Here is a 20,038-nt window from a genome sequence, read left to right on the forward strand (position 1 = left end):
ATTGACTCAATATATGTTTTAGAGCAGGCACCGTTATTAAGAGTGTTTTTTGATGGTGTTTTTCTCCATCTTTTGATACCGATATCTCGAAATCGCAGAGGAGGAAATGGATAGTAAACTATAGTAGGGTCAAAACGACATGAAACACGTACGCAATTGCGTACGCGGCTTCTTTCGAGGCGCTTCGGTGGAGCGTAGTGGCTGGGAGCGTGGTGAAATCCTTGCTGGCACCACCCATCGCTGCAGTTTGCGACGGTCCCAACTCGGTTCCAACTGCTGCCTCCACAGCGCCGTTTGGAGCGCGTACGCAAATGCACCGCAACTACACTCGTCACTCATGTCGTTTTGACCTGACTATACATATGGGAAATTATCAATTGCTAAGGAAGAAAACTTACACCTTGGAGTTCTGTGGGATTTTCATTAGGTTCTATATCCACATTATTCGATGTTCATCTATTTCCCAAGGAAAAACCATAGTCTTTGACTGTTCCCTGATGTAAACATCCCGATTCAGCCTTGTTTCCCAGTTAAGACGTGACAGCACTGATGCGATAATTAGAAAGCGTAAACAAAACACTCTATCATTGGTTCACATGACAATTCTACATGTTATGGGCTAATGTTTAGCGATTTCTATAGCAGTAAACTTCAAGTAAATACCACTTGGTGTCTAGTTGATGTTATTTGACACGGACAATCGTTCTAGATGCTCTTCTCTGGGTGTTACACATGCCTAGATTGCTCAATTTAACGGCATCACCTCACGAATTTGAGGTGGTATGGATTTCAGGTGGATTATCCGTATACGGATGTCGTAGATTATGGAGAGAAGGGTGATCCCGTCCATTTCTTCCTAATTCCCATAAAAAAATGGCGCGAAAGATACGGCTTCGAGCGTTCTGGCGCGCTATATTCCACAATGAGTTCGATTGGAGCACGCCAGCCTTGTGCACGCGCCGCATCTTCCGGGCCGTTTTTTACGGTAATTAGGAAGAAATGGACGGGATCACCCACCTCTTCATAATCTACTATCCCGTATAAGAATACTCCACCTGAAATCCGTACCACCTCAGATTCGTGGGGTGATGTCTTTAACATTTGGAATAACAACAACACGGTTTTTTTTTGTTTTTTTTTTGGGGGGGGGGGATTCTTTTACTGTTTAACTTCTACTATTTAGAACATTTTTACATGTTTATGTACAATTTAACACACACAGACACACAATAATGTTCACCATTATTAGATTAAATTATATTACAGCTCTTCGATTTCAATATTGTAACGTAGTTGCTTGGCCGAGAACCAAGAATAATAGTTGTCGAACTCGATGATATCTGAAATTATAAGATATCGATCAAAACGTAACCACTAACCGTACTGAAAAAAACACCGTACTAGGCTTGAAAAAAAAAACTTGAAAAAGGAACAGGGAACAAAACCAACAATTTCCAGCTTTTTCTGCTACATAGTGACCGGAAATAGGAACATTTGTACATTCGAGACGTATGTAGGGGAAAACGGTTTCCATTTCGGTTAGGTTGTTTGCCTAAACATAAAGTAATAAAGTATTTTCAAAACGGGCAAATCATCAAAAGTGGTGAAGAAAAAGAGAGAAAATCAAAACAAAACCACTACCTGGGACTTTTAGGAAAGTGTTTTTGTATTCCAATGTATGAATAAATCTGGGATATACCTTCTGTTGAAAGAAATCCGTGCATTTGCGAGTAAGCGTGCTAACTAGGCTTCCTCAGATTTCTCTACCGTCTTCAGAAAGAAATCTTCTTTTATAAAGAACGGGAAAAAGCAGTGCTACGATCAGTATTCCATGTTTTGTTGTTAGGGCAAATATTTTACTTTATTTTAAAAGCTGTCGTTTTCTTTACAGTCCAGTAAAACGTACTCCGTATATCTGCCTTTCGGGAAGATGAGGCGACCAGCAAAAGAAACGGATACTTGTGATACGATTTTATCCAGAGCAAGCGGGAGGGGGGAGGGGGAGGAGCAGTATTTGTCGAAGAAGCGCATGTGATACGTGAGATAGGTCGGTTGCATGTCAAAACAAAAGCATCAAAAGGGTCCCAACGTGTGCTCAGAGCAGGTTTTCTAACTCTTTACGCAAGTGCTTTTGGGTATCTAGCGTAATCGACTTTTACGAGCTATATTTGAACGAGGAAATAATAGTAATGAATGGTACTAAACCCACTGAATAGAGAGAAACTTTTTGGAAAATTAGGAAATCATATCGTAAATCAAGAAATGTAATCGTTGAAGAGTGTGCGGTTCACTGATGAACCGCATTGACCTACGCGGCTTCCGACTTCCTGGAGAGATGTGATGTCGTCAATGTGTTAATGGTTTTGTTTTTTGCACCAGCGATATTAACATGTAGGTATTGCTATGTCTCACTGGACTACCTCGAATTCGTTTCTAATGCGAAAGCGACGCTGGTGGGATTAAAGCAAAGGCTCTTTGATAATATAGCCCCAGGGTGGTAACATGCTTCTCGGAGTATCAACGTCCGTTCTCGCACGCGTTGCGTTGACCGATTGAACACGGGCCGAGTTTATCAATAGGATATCTTTCGTTGATACGAGGAAAAACCATTCGTAACAAAATCCTACATTTCTTTTTCAAATCCTTGTACACTTAGATGGTCCGTGTTCACTGAACGTGCGGACTGCAGCAAGTCTTCCAGCCGTTCCGTTCCCTAACCATTCAAGACATTCAAAATGTCCTCAAGATTCGTGAGTGACGCTGGTCTCGTCTTCGAACAGTATCCTTCCAGCTAAATCCTTGTTGCTCCATCCGTGCAGCGAACACATTACTCCATCTCGTTGGCGGCTCACTCAAGGGCGCTTAGCATCTCCAGAGATCCACTCTCGCGTTCTTTGAGTCCACCTATCGTCTATTCTTCTCACAATGTGATCAGCTCATTGATGTTTTGCTTTCGATATATATTCCGCTGAGAAACGGAAATTAGACATTGTCCTTAAGTTGGAACTGCTATGATCGGCTAGGTGTTGTGTGCGCCAGTTGAACTCCACAAGACATCTCACTGTGCCCAAAACGTCCCTTCATCTCTCAGTCGCTCTGTGGGTAGTGAGTAGCTTCCTAGACGTGACACCGGTATCGACCCACTTCTCCGCTGCCTAACAGTGTTTGCTTCAAACAGATATGAATAAGTTTAGGGAAACCTGGGTAGTATCCCTGTGGAATACAGGGCTACTTGATGAGAAATATGTATATTTGCAACTCTTGTGAGCACTAAGACTTGCGCTATATGTCGCCTATATTTCTCTCCACATGTGATTAAAGAAATACCTGAAAAGACGGATCAAAATGAATCGCAAAACCAATGTCGTCATCGTCAGTCATGTATTGCCAGCTGAAAATCGATATTGGAAATTATCGGCCTCTCCATTTCTACACAGGACCACCCACCAAATTCGACTCTTTTCCTTTATTCTGATGGAGATAAGATGTTTGTCTCCAGCGTAAACTGTAGTCAATTGGTCATAGTCTGGCATAGCTGTTTTTGGATCAACGAAGTAGTCGGATGGAACTGGGCCCATACCATATCTAAAAACACAATAAACAGATGTAGCGAGGACAAAAATAGGCACCGAATGCTATATAAAGCAAAAATTGCCGATACTGTGACTTCATTTCACTGACATCAACAGTTAAAGGTGTAGGTGCAACACGCTGTAGAAGCGAAACAGTAGCACACCCGTGACTCATTGCGATACACAGAAAAGTGGGTTAGTACCTAGATGTGTGTTGATTCCGTACTAAACATAAGATAACGGTAATAAAGATTCCTTTACATGCAAGGAAGGATGCCTCCCCTGAGGCTCACTATTTAAAGGATAAAGAATAAAGTTTCTATCGTTGATCAATCCGCTTGGGATGCGCCCCCCACCCCCATTCACTTCAGTTGAGAATCGTTTGAGGTTTACAAACGTGTAACTGGCCTACACAATGACTTGTGGTGGCTAACCGATGTGTCGTCTGACATCACTTTATCGACCCTGGAGGGGTGAGCACTGGGACTGGGACGGATTCGAAAAAATTAAAAACGTAAAAATTAATTCTTCCCCTAGGTCAGGCACAAACAACCATAAGTCTTCTTCTAACTACTTTTCGCTTACCGAATGGTAGCTGGGCATTTCGGATCGCCATTTTCCGACCTATTTCCTCCCCAATGAATTGGCCAACCGTCCAAGTTCACATACTGTGCCAGCGCCCATTTCCAGTCTGCCTTAAAAATTTCCACTTAGTCGATGCCCAAACGAAAAAAAAAAATCCGCACAAAAGCGGCAAAACTACAGAACAAAGTGGAATACAGCTAAGCGCTCACCTCTGATGGCATCTCTATCAGCCTTGTGATAGGATCACTGAGAATAGCGGTTATGGAGGCGTAGGCGATCCGTGCCATTTCTGGTGCCCTACAGAAGGAAGGATAAAATCCGTTCAGGACCAGACACTTCTAATTTCTTCCGAACATACCTGATTATCAAAATCTTCCTTAAAACAAGTGGATAGTGTTCTTGAAATAATGTGACCAAGGTGGTGAATGAACTTGCAAATTGTTTGCATGAAAAATGTGCTGATCCAATATGATCCAAATCGAACACGAGCATCATTTGCTCGAATGGTCGTCCCGTCTAAAATGAGATTAAAAAAATAAATAAAATTAAATGAATATATCATATATAATATAGTAATAATTGCAAATTAAGCTAAATCCAGATATTGAAAGGAATTAATTTAGATTTAAAATTTTTTAAAACCATATTTGAGACCAATCTATGGAACCTATGACGGTTACCTGTTTTGCTTTTTGACTACAGAGTTGTAGACCCTTCTCGATAGCTGCTAACGAGAATTTTATGTAATCCAACGATGCCACTGACTTCAACATTCCTGTAAATAATGATTTCATCCTGATTTTATTAATTGGTGTGTGGTGTGTCATGTGGCGCTTTCAGACTGAGTCCTCTACAATTTCATAATTTTTTCTATTCATTCTTTTTATTCCATTTTTATTTTATTTTTAACTTTCTGTTCTTTGTATATTTTTCTATTCTCTATTCTTTGTATTTTAATTCTATTTCTATTCTATTTATTTGCACTTTTTTGTATTCTTCTATTCTTTGTATTTTTCTATTCTTTGTATCTAAATAAAAAAAGAATTCATGTCTCAGCCACCACGCCCATTTCTCGTAATTTTTCAACTTTCGTCGTTCAAATTGTTCTTTTTTTTTGAAAGAAGGATTCAAAAACTTTAATTTGTTGTTGTTGCCTGTTTCTCGTAATTTTTCAACTTTTTGTTGTCCCACCAAGAAATCGGTGCTTTTTTTCAAAGAAGAATTCGATCCTCTAATGTTCCGGTGGAAACTCCAGTGGAAGTGCAATGTTCTTTTTTCGAAGTAATTAAAGTTCCAGGCTCCACTAGTTTTCTGTCGTTCTCGAACGTGCGTTCCACTGGAACTGGTATCTGACGTTATTTTAGTCGATTTCACTCGAAAACATCCTATGTGTGATTTTTATTCTTACAGTAATGCAGCGCGCTTCGATAATTGAGCAACGAGGGGGACTTTGAACACAAGAAGAAAAGTGCTCCGAATATTCTGGACTGCTATTCGAAACGTTGTTTATCTTCGCTACTGCATCAAAATAAGCTCATAAATATAAATGCTGTGACGTGCAAAATATAAGTAAATAGATAAAAATAAGATAATAAATAAGAGATGGCCACAGAATAATGGGACATTTCTCTCCAACCATAGAACCCGTTTACACTAACTTATCCGGTCCTTTTCTTTCTAGAAGAAGGGCATTGAGCCTTTGGTTATTAAGTGGCTAGATGTTCCTGATAATGATAGTAATTGCATTGGTAATCTTTGATTTGAACCAATAAATCTTGATTTTTAAATACCTATTTTTTTCAAAAATGCGAGAAAATTTACAAAGATGCAATTCTTTTATGAAATTTATGAACACTAGTTGTCCGAAACTAACTCCTTTTGAAATTTTCTTGAAAAGTACTGTAATTAAACCACTGAATACGTCAATTTTTGCAGTTTCAAGGACTACCGATAAACTTTTTCTACCGTTTACTTTAGATACTCGGTGCAAAAAGAACCCTTATTAGTCTGAAAGAGCCTCAACAGAATACTTGAAACTGAAATTATATATATATATATATATATATATATATATATATATATATATATATATATAATATAATAATACAAAATGTAAAGGAAATAATATATATGAAATAAATGATATATAATATATAAATAAATGAATGAATAAACAAATAAATATGAGATAAGTAATAATAAGAAAAGTAGGAGCTAGAGAGGAAACATAGGAATTTCTCGCAGAGATTACAAATTTCCTTCATTTTATTTATTCTTCATTTTTTAAAAAAATTTCAGTCTTTTTTATTCAGAAGTGAGACATTTTCGAACGTGGATCTTTCCATCGTTTCACGTTAACGAAATATCACTCGTTAAGATTTTTGAAGTGAAATTTCTAAAGATTCCTTCCATTGTACAATGTAGCGAACTTTCTAGCAACACGTGACATGTAGCCGATGTTGTAGATGTTGTAAAACTTGTTTTTATCCAAGGAGAAAACCAGTTTTGAAACATTATGATGTTATTATGTATACGAATGTGAGCGTTGGAGACATCTAGAGGCATCTAGACATCTACTAAGTGGTGTGGTGGTTCATGAGACCCCCTCCCCCCCTATCACTTCTTCGAGTGGTTTCGAGGAAAATCACACTTTTTTATTCAAAAAAAATTTCCCCTTTTTTCTGTAGAATTGAGACCTTTCTAAACATAGATTTCGGGAATATTTCAGTTCCACAGAAAACATATGAGGATTTTTTTTCTAATTTTCCGTCCCAGAGGAAGAAACAGGAGTAACATAAAAGAACAGATAGGTCCGTAGTGTCAGTGAGGTGAAAACGCGCCTTAGAGATGCAAAATGGTTTTTCTTTTAAACGGAATACGGTAACATAATCGAAGATTTATGTTTTCTTGTTTTGCCAACGGTTCTGGCGAAAATTTTTTTCGTCGTACATGGCCTTTTCCGACAACCTCGTCTTTATCAAAGGCCCAAAAAATTTCTTCTTAGGAAGGTTCGAAGTCTTTGATCCTCTGAATATCCCATCAAATTCTCCTTCCCAAATTCCTCTCTAATTCCCAAGCCTCAACATCGTTCGGAGTATGTCATGCAGGAACAAGAAGCCGGAAAACAAAGTGATCAATTACGTCGTGTTTTATAGTTTTACTTATTTTAATAATAATAATAATAATAATAATAATAATAATAATAATAATAATAATAATAATAATAACAGTAGTAATAATATAATAAATTATAGAATTAATTCAATAGTTTATTTGTATCAATTCAATAGTTTTTTTTTTAAATTCATAGTCAAACCATTTCAACTTTTTCTCTCATCTCTTATTATCTAAAGCATTATATGGTAATTTAGCTCAACTGTCAGAAGAATATAATAATATAATATTTAATAGAATAAATATAACAGAATATATAACAGAATAATATAATAATACAAATAATAATAATGTAACACATTCAATCAATATGGAATAAATAGATAAATATAAATAATAAATAATAATAATAATAAATAGATAAGAATGTGTAATAATAAAAACCCTCATACTCCCCAGCTATGTGCGCTCAGACCTTATTGATTGATTCCCTTTAACGTCTTTGAACCGATTTATGGTGGCAGCAACAACTGTGTTTTTATTTATTTTTTTTTGTTGTTGTTCCCATGTTTGACGAATTGAAACAAATCGGAATTGACTCACGGACTGACGATACGATCTCGTTTGATTACGAATCTGCCTATTACAGTGTTAAAAGAAGGGAAAAATATGCTGCTATGAAATTTTTTCCGGATTTTTTTTTCTCGGGATCTTTTACAACGACAACTAGCTTTTGATTTATTCTTAAGTTAAAGAGAATGTTGATGGTTTTTTATATCAAAATAAATAAACAAAATATATCAAAATACATATTTCTTGTGCTGAGAAATACTGGTTCTTCCATGAAATGAATGCTCTATCCGTGATCGTCGAGGTCGTAAACCCCTACCGATTCTTATCGGAAAAAAAAAAATTCTGTAGATCCATGAATTGGATAATGCCGGTTTTTTTTTCGGAATAAGTAATAAATACGAGAAAAACAAAAGGGAGTAAGATATAAATCAGAGTTTTTTTTTCAAATCCAAGCAAAAATTGAAGAATGATAGTAGAAGGTGAAGTTTTGATGAAATTTCCGGGCAAATCAATATTTCTAGGAGCTAATTTGTTACATTTTCTTGTTCTCTCGTTCTTACGGTTATAGGAGTCCTAATTACATTAATGTGTAAAGTCAAAACAATGTTTTTTTTCTCGCAACACTTTGATCGATCAGATGTGAAATGATCGATAGATCGAATCGAAAACGATTACTATGATTTCGAGGCCAGTTTTCCCCTTAATGCCTACAATCACACATAGCGCTTCGGTAGTGGACCGTCCCTTAAAACGAGAACGTGGACGGTCGTACGTGGTGTGTGGCGAAGAAAATGCGACAGCGCGCGATTTCTCGCGCTGTCGCATTTTTGAGGAACACACGTAACGAACGAGAACACACAGATAGGAGGAAACCGAGAAATGTTCCCCGCTCACCTTCAACATCCATATTCCCCAGCAACGACATAAGGATTGGTCGACCATCTTTATCGGACAAGAATCCATAACCACAGTACTTTTCCAAACACTGAAAAAAAAGAATACTGTACGATTAAAAAAGGTAAATTTTATATGAATAGAATGAAGGACCAGAAAGTCATTTCCTAAGCAAAGTGAAAAATTTAATTTAAATTAAATAACTAGGTGGAATAAAGGATAAAGTGCTCAAATTCGTCTCTTCCCTAGAAGTCCGGGATGTTGCGAAGGTGTGTTTCTATAGTCCGATTAAAATTATAAAAAATAAAATAAAATTAGTAGAAGCTCGATACAGTTGCTTAAGCAGCTGCTCTCAAAAGGGCGCACTTTAGCGCAGCGATTAGGATCGAGACGGGACCATCGCAGGATGCAGCTATGAGTGATGCTAGCAAGGGTCCCACGCAGATACCAATCGCTAGCTCTACCGTGCTGCTTCGAGCTCATCCGCTTATGCAACTGCACCGGGCTTCATGTTGTTTTGACCCGACTATGTCTAGCGTTCAATTTTAATTGTCAATTCGACGATGATCAAATAAGAACACAGACTCAGGATAACCAGTGTACACCCTATGGAAGAATCACATTTCCGTGATATTTAAAGCAGGAGTGCTTGCAAAATAAAGATCTCCTTATGTGTTTCAGAATAGTTGAGTCGAATCTCTGAATAAAAAGGTACTTTTCTGAGACTTGGGTTCCCACATTGCACGAATTTCACGACGAACTTGGATTTGTAGCCGGCGCCGGATATGTTCAACTGACGCGATACGCACATTATTGGGTGTAGCCATAGGGAAGAGAGGATGTCGGTTAAGCAAGCGCAGAAAACCCTGATGTGTGGCAAACGCGATTACTCAGAAGAACATGTTCCTCATGGATTATATGTAGGTGATAATCGATTTTGAAAAATCAATAACTGATATCATTCCTGCGATCTTGTGCGCACATAATCTGCAGTTCCATTACTCCCCTTTAATTTCTTTTACGTACAGGAGGATTTGCTGTTTTAGCGTAACACTTCCGCAAAAAACAAAAACAAAACGTAAACACCAGAGCGTTGGTAGAGAGAATTCGATAACTCCTGCTCGAATCGAACAACGTCTTGGATTCGGAGACGATCGTCATCGATCAAAATACGAACTGTTAGTGGTTGACGCGAGACGACTAAAGATTTCTCCTATTTCCCGCTATTTCCACTAAACTCGTACACAAAACATGATAACCTTGGAATTATACACATAGCAGGCAAAGCAGCAGCAGCAGCAGGTTTTCCGCGCATGACTCATTCGCGTGTTGAGAGAATTTGAAAAAATCCCCCCCCCCCCCGTGACTAGAACATGATAACTGGAAACAGCACGTGCACACACCCTTCATCACTCGAAAAAAGAAATGGTGACTGATAGATAGAATAAATAAAAAAAATTTCGATTATACATATGTGTTTATACTTATTTTTCTGGAAAATAAGTATAAACTAATAGTATAAAATTTTTCTGGGAAGTTCTGGAAAATTTACGAATCGTACTGGATATTAGACAAGGAAGATTCTACAGAAAATAAGTATAAACACATATGCATAGTCAAAAAATTTTATTTATTCTATTCTATATTCTTTATTATTATGTATTATTATTCTATATATTATTATTCTATATTCTAAGTCTATTTTTTCTTTGAGAAATGTTCAAAAAAAAGAAATAAAATGAAAATGATTCTTTCAATATATTCTTTCATACTTGTATCTTCTCAGAAAAAAAACGTAAGAAATTCCTTAAATCCTAGGATGACAGCGATAGCTGAACGGTGATTTGGGCTGTTTTTTTCTTTGCTCGACTGGGACAACACGTTAATTCATCGCTGAGCCTTACTCCTTATTTTTCCTTCCTTATTTCCTTCCTTATTTTTCATGCCATTCTAATTTTTTAAATTTTTTTTCCCACAAAATTAGCACGTAAAAGATGATTGGCGCCAAATACGCAAGTGAGAAAAAATGCGCTGTGGTCAACGTGGAAAGAAGATAGATACGATTTTCAGTTTTTTCGCGATGTCCAAGAGTTTCAAAGCGCGAGCGCCAGGGGAACTCTTATCGTTCGGCGGGTGCTGATAACAATCAACCCCACTCCTATCTCTATTTTTCATTTTAATTTGACGTTGATGACTAAGTATATGTACTTGAGAAAACTCGTCCTTGAGAGAGGAACTGAACGGTCACATGACATTATCAATCTCTTCTTGTTCCGTCATGAAACACATGATTCAGCTGATGTTTATTTTTGTGCTGAAATTAAACTTTGACTTTTACCTGGTACTGGCAGCTGCTAGCACATTTTTCTTTGAATTTTCTTTGGATATCATGAGTTAGGTGATATCCAAAGAAAATTCAAAGAAAATTTCGAAGGAAAATTCGAAATTAATTCGAAATTACGAAATTCGAAAAATCTTACCCCCCTCCCAAACGTTATCTTTGAAAAACTCGGCAAATTAAGATCAAATCCTTCTTTTTTTGGAATTGGATCGCAATTCGATCTTTGAACTCAATATGATTCCTAATTTTCAAAGTAAACACTAAGAAATTCCAGATCAAACAAATATTAGGATCATAATTACAAATAATTACAAAAGATTACGGATGTGTTAGTTACCCAAGGAATTAAAAGTTTTTTTTTTTTCGAAAGTTCAAATCACAAAGTCATTCCTTCTGGAGTCACAAAGTCACAAATCTAAAGCTAAGAACTAAGAACGAAAAGTTGGGATTTTATTTTGAAAAAAACAATTTCTATTTATTGTATCGAAACTGCTACAAATTTATGGATATGTTCACGGATTCCTAGGAAGATTGTAGCGATTTCAAAACGAGAATAGTATTTGTTTTCTCCAAAATGAAAAAAAAAACATAACATAAAAATATTCCAAGCTGTCAAATCATTGCACGAATAATTTTAAATCTTTCTAATAAGCATAGATTTTCTTTTTTTTTTTGTGTGTGAGGGAGAGAGCGCATGGAACTGAAAATCCTAATAAAATCCTTTCCTGTCCTGATAAAATTTAAAAAAAATTCCAATAAGTATTTTTGCAGATATAATTCTAATAAATTCTAATTATAATAAGAATAAAAATCCCTTATTAAGAAGAACTGGACCGGGACGGGAGCGGAGTATTGAGAGAAAATCAAAAGACCAACTGTTATCAATCACGCGGATCAGAAAAGTGCAAACATCAACATCAACTTCATCGACGTGTTTATTTTGATCTATTGATCTTGGCCTCTTAGGAGGAAGGCGATTTCAAAGAACACTCAATCGCCGCTCGCTCCATTTCAAAGATCTCCACTTTCGATATCGAAGCCATCGATCTTCCGCCTGGTAAAAGCTCGTTAATTGTCTGGTTCAACCAGATTTTTGCACCGGAGGTTACATAACCCCCGGCGAGGCGAAGAGGAAGGTCAAAAACGTCGGCGACGACGACCGGGCGGGCGGCACGTGAGAAAACCCGACGAGGCCACGTTTCTAGCGCCGCTCCTCGTCCGAGTGGAAGACCATCCATGAAGATCAGATGGGAAGTGAAGATATCCGCGTCATCGCAGCCGAAATAATTTTTTTTCTAGGTCACAGAAATAACAACACGGTAGAATTCGAGCTTATGACATTTTTTTCTGGCATTTATTCACAATTTTCCCTTTTCTTTTTCACATTTTTCAATTTTCTCAAAGAAAAGCTTACAAAGCTCAAAGTGTAGTCTTTTAAGAAAAAGCACATGTGACAGAGGGGTGGAGAATTTTTCTCACACTCTCAGGATGACTCTTCTAGGATTCATCCATAGCATTCTCATGAATTTACTAAAAAAAACATCTATACTAGAAATAGGGGCCGACTTAGTTCTGGTTAACTACTTATGGATTTTCCTGGCCTGCTTCCGTCACAGAGACCCTTTCAAAAGACGTCCCTAGGGCAGACGTGGGGGTGACTGTATGGTCGTACATTATATATATATAAAAATATGAAAATATGAAGATATGAAAAACATGAAAAGTCGTATAAATATAAAAAATATGAATATAAACGAATAAAAAGTAGATAATAAAAAAATTCAAGTAAAATTAATAATATAAATAGAAATGGGAGGGGATCTATACATCCTGTCATAGGAACATCTGCATGTATTGGCATACATGAGCAAAATTTCCCCACCTCTCCGAGATTAGCCAGGAATACGTCATGGAAACTTGGGAAGAGCTTCGAACCTCTTCCTGGAGATTGAGGACTACAGGAAAAATAAGAGATTTTGGAAAACTTCCCGAAAACCACGAAAAAAAACCAGAAAAGACGAGTGAATTTCGACTATAAACGCAGCTATGGGACCCTATATCAGACCTCAACGAGTCTTGATCTGTGAGAAGCTCCCGGCGCAAATTTGTTTTATAAGAAATTATTATTTATTATCGGTTGTTTTATGAGTTTATGTGAAAATTCCCGAGAAATCCAGGAAATATTTGTTTTCAAACAAAGCGAGAAAGCGATGAAAAATAAGACCCGCTCCTCGAGAAATGTTGTGTATGGAATTGACGTCATTTTCTGACTACATGTTCCGTAAATAACTGTTTACAGTAGCTTGTTGTTGTTAACTACTATTGTATGTTTGTGACAGGACTATTACAACATTCGTTTTATTTCATCCATAACTCATCCAAGAGTTGGCCATAAATGCAGTTCACAAGAGCTTACGGTGGAAAATATTTCAAATTAAAATTATACTAAGGAGAAAACCTTCTCAACTTTTCTAGGAATTGTACGAATCTGGAAAAGAGGATGTATACGCTTAGCGTTCAGGTTACCCGCTTTGAGCGCTCATTTTCCTCCTAAATAAAACCTATTTGATCTGGAAAATCCAGAAAATGGAAGAAAAGTGAGTGATTTTCTGGACCTCTTCTATTGATACATTATAAATCTCTCCTCAATCTACGACTCTGTATACGAATACTCCACCTGAAATCCGTACCACCTCGGATTCCTGAGGTGATGCCTTTAATAACGTAAGGAAGTAAATATCAATGGGGAAGAGAGAAATATCCACGGAGATGAAAAATTTTGGTTCTGAACCGGAGCAGTGTTCAATCCATGAACGCATACAAAATTTATTCTATTTATCTATGTGTCAATGGTTCAACTGGGGAAATATATAAATATAAAAGTGAGTATTGATAATGAGGAGGTTATTACTAACATTTTGACGTATTCTGGACGAGTAACGGATTTTTTTTTATTGATTGCGACTACATATACACTCGTAAAATTCTAAGTAGACTCATTTTTTCAAGCCCTTCCCCTGAAATTTCCCCTATAACACTTAGAATCCTATTTTTGCACAGACCACTGTTATTTTCACTGTTCCAGAGAACAAACAGTTCTATACAGTATCCCTAGCAGATCCATGTAATCATGTCGATTCTGAAACTCTCGTCTTTCAAAGAGATGTTGCGAGGGTTCAGGTTCTCTACAAGATTATTATTAATTAGCGAATTTATCGGTAATTTTATTAAGCGAAGAATTATTTAGAGTAATTTATCTTTGAAAAAAATCTTACGAATGAAAAATGACCTGTGACCTTGCCCTTCCATAAACAATTCTTACTTCAAACGTATTTTTTTTATTTTTTCAAAATCCGTCAACTATTTTCTCGAATTTTTTCATCAATACCCTTCTCAAATAGTCGGTTCAACAGCTAATTTCATTTTCAAATTCTGAGGCTGACCTCATTACCTCAATTTAAGCGACTTTCATACGTGATCTTCGGATCTCCTCCCCGAAATACACGAGAGGGATTTATACGACCGTTATTTGAAAATTATAATGTTTACTCGTGAAAGTAGCAGTCTGTACGTCCTGAGATTGTGAAAATAACCCTTCATCCTTCTGCCGCATGTTTATTTCTTAGAAATGGTACACTTTTCCGTTTCTCACAATTTTTCTTTAAGAAAAATAGGAGAAATTTGTGAAAAAGTGGAAATCAAATTCATGAAAATGCACAGTTACTCATTCAAAAGTTTCGTATTCGTATTAAAATCGCTACTACACTCCAGAAATCCGTTAATCTATCCATAAATTTGTAGTAATTTCAATATAAATAGAAATAAGGCTTAGTAGAAAATCATAGAATTGAATTTGTCCTTTTTCATCTCATCTATACTTTTCTTCATTTTTTTCATTTTTTTTTCGACAAACTCCCGTCCATTTTTCTTTTGGCACTTTCAATCCTCTTCCAATTCTCCGCTCCTCCCGCCCCAAGCTTTAATTTTTGAATGAGAAAAGAAATTTTTGGGAGAAAAAGATCGGCAGAAGGCATTCTTTCTGGATGACCCAATATTTTTTGCTAATCGATCACAGATTTCTTCACCACAGAATAAATAGAGCTGGAAAGTTAATAAGACAATCTAGTTCTGAACTGGTTTAGTCCTATTGTTATGGAATAAGGTCTACTGAGTGTGTTTTTCGTTCTGGAAGAAGAAGAAAAAGAAAGGCTTGAACAAGTTCCTGTAATAATGTTGACGACGATCCCTTTATTTCCTCACAGGAACCCGCAAAAAGTGTCTCAGCAGCGCAAGTGAAGAATCCGTGAGAGAAATCGAGCGATATCGATCGGATGAGATTTTATCGGAGATCCACAGACATTTCAGGACATTTCTTATATTCGAAATTACTCGTGAATTATTCAAAAGCGGAGAAGAGCTCACAAATTTTTGTGGGAATAATTTGCTAGGAAGCGGTTGTAGGATACTTTTTCCTTTATCCTACTACTCTAGTAACTTGCTGGATAATTTCCGGATGAGAACTGATGGTTAGTGTGATAAGTTGATGTCATTAGGTTAATGGTCACGGATGGCATGGAAAAATTCTCTCAAATCCTTAACAAAAATCCCCATAAGAAATAAATGACCATCCTAGATTGATATTGAAGTAATCATATTAGTAATATTATCATATTATAATAGTATTATTAGTAATCATATTAGTAATATTATTATATTATAATAGTATTATTAGTAATCATATTATTATTATTATTATGGGCTTTTCTCCGCTTATTCGATTCCGCTTTCGAATCATTCACGAGTATTTTCGAATATGAAAATATTCTGTAACGTCTGTGGATCTCTCATAAATCTCATGATCTCATAAAATCTCACCCGATCGATATCGAAAAATAAAAATGCAAATGCGAAAAAATGGCATCTTCTTTGCGCTCACCGTAAGATAATTCTTTAGAACTTTAGAGAAGAAAATCCAGTAAATTTAACAACGAGAAGCCCCTCTTATATTACATTCTAAAAGTGATGGATTTTAATGATTTTTTTTTCAAAAAAGTAAGATTCGGCAGGTTTTTGTAATCCACTTGAGTGGAATAATAAGTGAATGGAACATTTCAATACAGTGTATTCTTTTTATAAATCTATTTACCAGTGTTTTAAAACTTCCCGTCTTCTTCCGTAAATGATCCGGACACCGGGAGATCCAAGCACAGCCGCTCTAACCCTCTTTCGGAAGTAATATGCACAAAAAACATTATACAAAATAAAAAGAAATAAATAAAACGTGATACAAATAAGTTCCAAGTTCGACCTTTTTTGAATCTTGGCAACGTAGAGATTGATTGTGTACTACTTTGACGCCGAAACGTTAGCCCGAATAAAGATCAATAATAATCTTGGTTCTGCTTAAAAAAATAGTACGCAATCAAACATAATACAAATATATAAACAGTCTTCCTCTTTTCTTCTGGATTTTCAAAGATATTTTTCATTTAGCGCGGTGAATGTCCTGATTTTCATCTCTTGTTTCGTAGTTGTTGACATATGGAGGCGCGTACAGAGAGAGAGTGGACGCGGAACAACTTTGCGAGAGACGGACGAGGTGGTGGTGGTGGTGGTGACCTCGACGTGGCATCGAATAGATTAAGACACGGAAACAGTTCTAGTTTTTTTTTTGGTTTCTCGATGAAAAATCGCGAAAGATGAACGAAGGATGAGAATAGCGTATGCGTAGCAAAACGCAACGAAACTATGTACTTAACCGCTTAACAAGTAGAAAATTTTTTTTTAAAAAGAAAATAAAAATGGAAATAGATCGTAACCATAGGAAATACTATACCGAAACGATAAATCCACACACACCTCCGGTGCTTCCCATGAAGCGATCGAATCAAGTTCCCATGCTTTTCGAAACGTCACGTGCTTCTTCAACGCATCCGCGGTCTCATCGAAACGTTGATCCTTAGCTCGAAGCCATCGTAGAATGTATGAGTCTTCCAGACATTCAATTGATGGAAGAATTGTCCTGAGAAGAACATTTTCTTAAGGTACTAAACATTTCGAAGGGAATTTTCATCGCAGAAATCAAAGTCACCAGTGATTCCCTTTGAAAAATGATACAAATCCAGAAATATTCGCGACGGCTACAACCAAGCAACACTTCTTCGTAATTCCTTAGCTATTTCGGATTCTCCAAACTCTTTATCATTTTTTTTACCCTATATCATTTCTTTACGAAGGGAAATTTTGCACTTTTTTGTAGAGTATCTCTATGGGGGTCAAATCCCCTTTTCTCTCTGTTTCCATTCGTTTAGAAGTTATCGCATAAACAAAAAAAAAACGAAAATCACACAAACAGACCCTCAAAAAGAACTCATTGAGTTGCTCAGTGAAATTATTTGGGAATTTCTTGGATAACCACGGAACAATAGATCTAACAAAAGATCAGATGACCATTTAGATCAAATGTTACGATCCGTCTTGAAAAGAGTAGAAGACTAAGCAGGATGACCTGCAATTGAGCGGAGATCTGTTGAAAGATAGCTGTGAAACGAAAATAATAATGGTGTTTCAACAAAATTCCTCTACTTCCAGGAAAGAGCTGAGGGGAAAAATCGATAGATCAAGAGGTGTTCAGTTTGGGTGGATCAAAATCCCCGAAGATGGAGATGAATAGTAGTTTCTGGGGGACCATTGTGGTCTCCGGAATTGAGAGCTGAAGGTGCTGAACGAGTGTCGAACCGACCCACCTTAAATCATGGATCGCTTGCTGTTCCTCGGCGGAGATGGGCCTAGTCGGCGACAGTGCGGCGTGCATTACTGCCATACGCGCGAGGCGGCGAGGTGCGCGTGAGGGGGGCTGACCCGTCGTCGTCGTCGTCGCCCGTCGCTCGCGCTTGCACGGTCGGTCGGTCGGTCGGTCGGTCGGTCGCTCGGCGGGTCGTTCGTTCGTCCGTCCGTCCGTCCCCGTCGTCGTCGTCGTCGTCGCTCAGTCGGTCGGTCGGTCGGTCGGTTCGCCGATTCGCCCCATCTCCCCCCGCCAACCTCTTCCATCCATCGTAGCGACACTCTTTTCCTTGTTCGCTTCTCTTCTCACTCCCTTCATCTGACGCACTATTCATCAAACTTTTCTGACGCTGATTCATCTATATATCTCCAACGTTTTTCTCCACCATCCACCACCACCACCACCGGCCGCTCCGTCCGTCAACGTAGCCTTGATCTAACTCGTTTCAGCAGAGCCGCGCCCCCCGCCCGCCCTGGCTTTCGCAATCCACCCGGAGCGATTGAAATTTCGTTAAATTCAATGAGAAAAATCTATGTATTCGAACATCGTGGTGTGATTTTCAGTGTTTTCGCAATGGCGATCGAACTGGATCATTTCGTCTCGTTCACGGATCCGTTTGATCGTCAGGATGTACGATTTTGCGTGAAATTCGAAATTCGTTTCAGGAGGATCTCGTAGCGTAGTGTCGCGTCCGATTTTTTTTAAGAGCTGTGGACAAGTTTTGTTGTTCATAGCTGGGATTTACGGACTTCTTAAGACTTACGAATTTTCGTCTTAAGATCTTCCATTCTTTCGGAAAATCAGGAACAATCTCCGTGGAACACATATTCCTACATTCTCTATTCATTCTGCTATCAATAACCAAATGAATCCCCGGGGAAGTTCGAATGAGTTCGTCGCCGATTCATTCGATTTAACGCGGATCGATACAGGGGAGGGGAGAAATTTGCGCAACTTGTTGTCGGGTTGTTCGAATCATCGATCGTTTGAAGAAGTTCGTTCATGATTTCTGTGTGATACTTAAGAGAATACGAATTGATTAGTGGAATTCTGTCAAAGTAACTCAAATTTGCTTTTTTTTCAAACCATTTCCGATCAACACACACAATAGATCAAATTTTTACTGCATGAGCGGTTCAACGAGAAAATGTCCAGCAGACAAGATGTGGTGGTTTTATTTTGTAATTTAGAAAATTGCGGAAGTAACGGTACAATGTTAAGAGGACCAATTTTACGGTTTTTGGTTCGAAACCACCTTGAAGGCATCCACCTCACGAATCTGGGGATCAGGGGGGAGGAGGGTTGCGGATTTCAGGTGGTCGGGTGCCTATACGGGGTCGTGGATTACGGGACGGAGGGTGATTCTGTCCATTTCCTCCTGATTGCCGTAAAAACCACCCGGAAGAAGCAGAACGTGGGTCTCTCTGCAAAATTATTCATTATTTTATTATTTTTGTGAGATCTGTCTCAATTCATGTACAATTTCATTTTTTTTTTATACTAGAAGAGAAGTAAGCGGCAAAGAGTGCCCTAGGCGAAATTCATCGGTCGCTTCTTAGCCGTGCACTTCCAATTAGTGTCGTCTGCTTTACGATATTTGAGGGAATCGATGTTCATAATCATTTTTCCCTCATAATACTAACAAGGGAGATCAGATCCGTAAAATCTTATCCGAAAGTTGTCCTGTAATATTATTTCTGTGACAGAATTACAAAGCATCTTGGTTGATGAATAAACTGGTGTATAAGGGATTTCCTCTGCGTTTCTTTTGACATTCCTAATTTCTCTGTACAGCAGCTGCTTACTGTAGTCGTAGATCAAATGCAGAGAAAAAAAACTTTACAACTAGCGGGAAACGAACGTACCGGTAATGAAGGAATCTAATCTGAAAAAGGCGGCGACACCGAAACGTTAGCCAGAATAAAGATCAATAAGATCAATAATAATAAATATAGATACATACAATATATATAATATATAAAGATCTTGATTCTGCTTAAAAAGTGGTACACAATCAAACTCTACGATGCCAAGATCCAAAGTAGGTCGTACTTGAAAAGGTACCGGTAATGATTTTGTTAAACGGATCATCCCACGAGTCCGAGGTGGTACGGATTTCAGGTGGAGTATCCATGTATGGGGTCATAGATTATGGAGAGGTGGGTGATCCCGTCA

General features: G+C 37.7%; 1 protein-coding gene across 2 annotated transcripts; it reads right to left on the minus strand.

Moving 5' to 3' along the window:
* Positions 1–1,260: 1,260 nt before the first annotated feature.
* RB195_007960 (uncharacterized protein) lies at positions 1,261–18,197 on the minus strand (the record flags this gene model as incomplete). 2 transcript variants are annotated; one of them, XM_064181878.1, is made up of 12 exons in its annotated part: positions 1,261–1,340; positions 1,450–1,552; positions 3,328–3,391; positions 3,448–3,585; positions 4,158–4,267; positions 4,367–4,454; positions 4,516–4,673; positions 4,838–4,932; positions 8,739–8,829; positions 16,939–17,101; positions 17,826–17,867; positions 17,941–18,197. In XM_064181878.1, the coding sequence occupies 12 exons, from the start codon at positions 18,195–18,197 to the stop codon at positions 1,261–1,263; spliced, it is 1,389 nt and encodes a 462-aa protein (XP_064038632.1). The 2 variants fall into 2 exon arrangements, with proteins under 2 accessions (XP_064038632.1, XP_064038633.1); XM_064181877.1 differs by lacking the exon at positions 17,941–18,197 and having other exon boundaries at positions 17,826–17,902.
* Positions 18,198–20,038: the final 1,841 nt, after the last annotated feature.

This window comes from Necator americanus, chromosome I, assembly GCF_031761385.1.
Source record: "Necator americanus strain Aroian chromosome I, whole genome shotgun sequence".
In the NCBI taxonomy this organism is placed as follows: domain Eukaryota; kingdom Metazoa; phylum Nematoda; class Chromadorea; order Rhabditida; family Ancylostomatidae; genus Necator; species Necator americanus.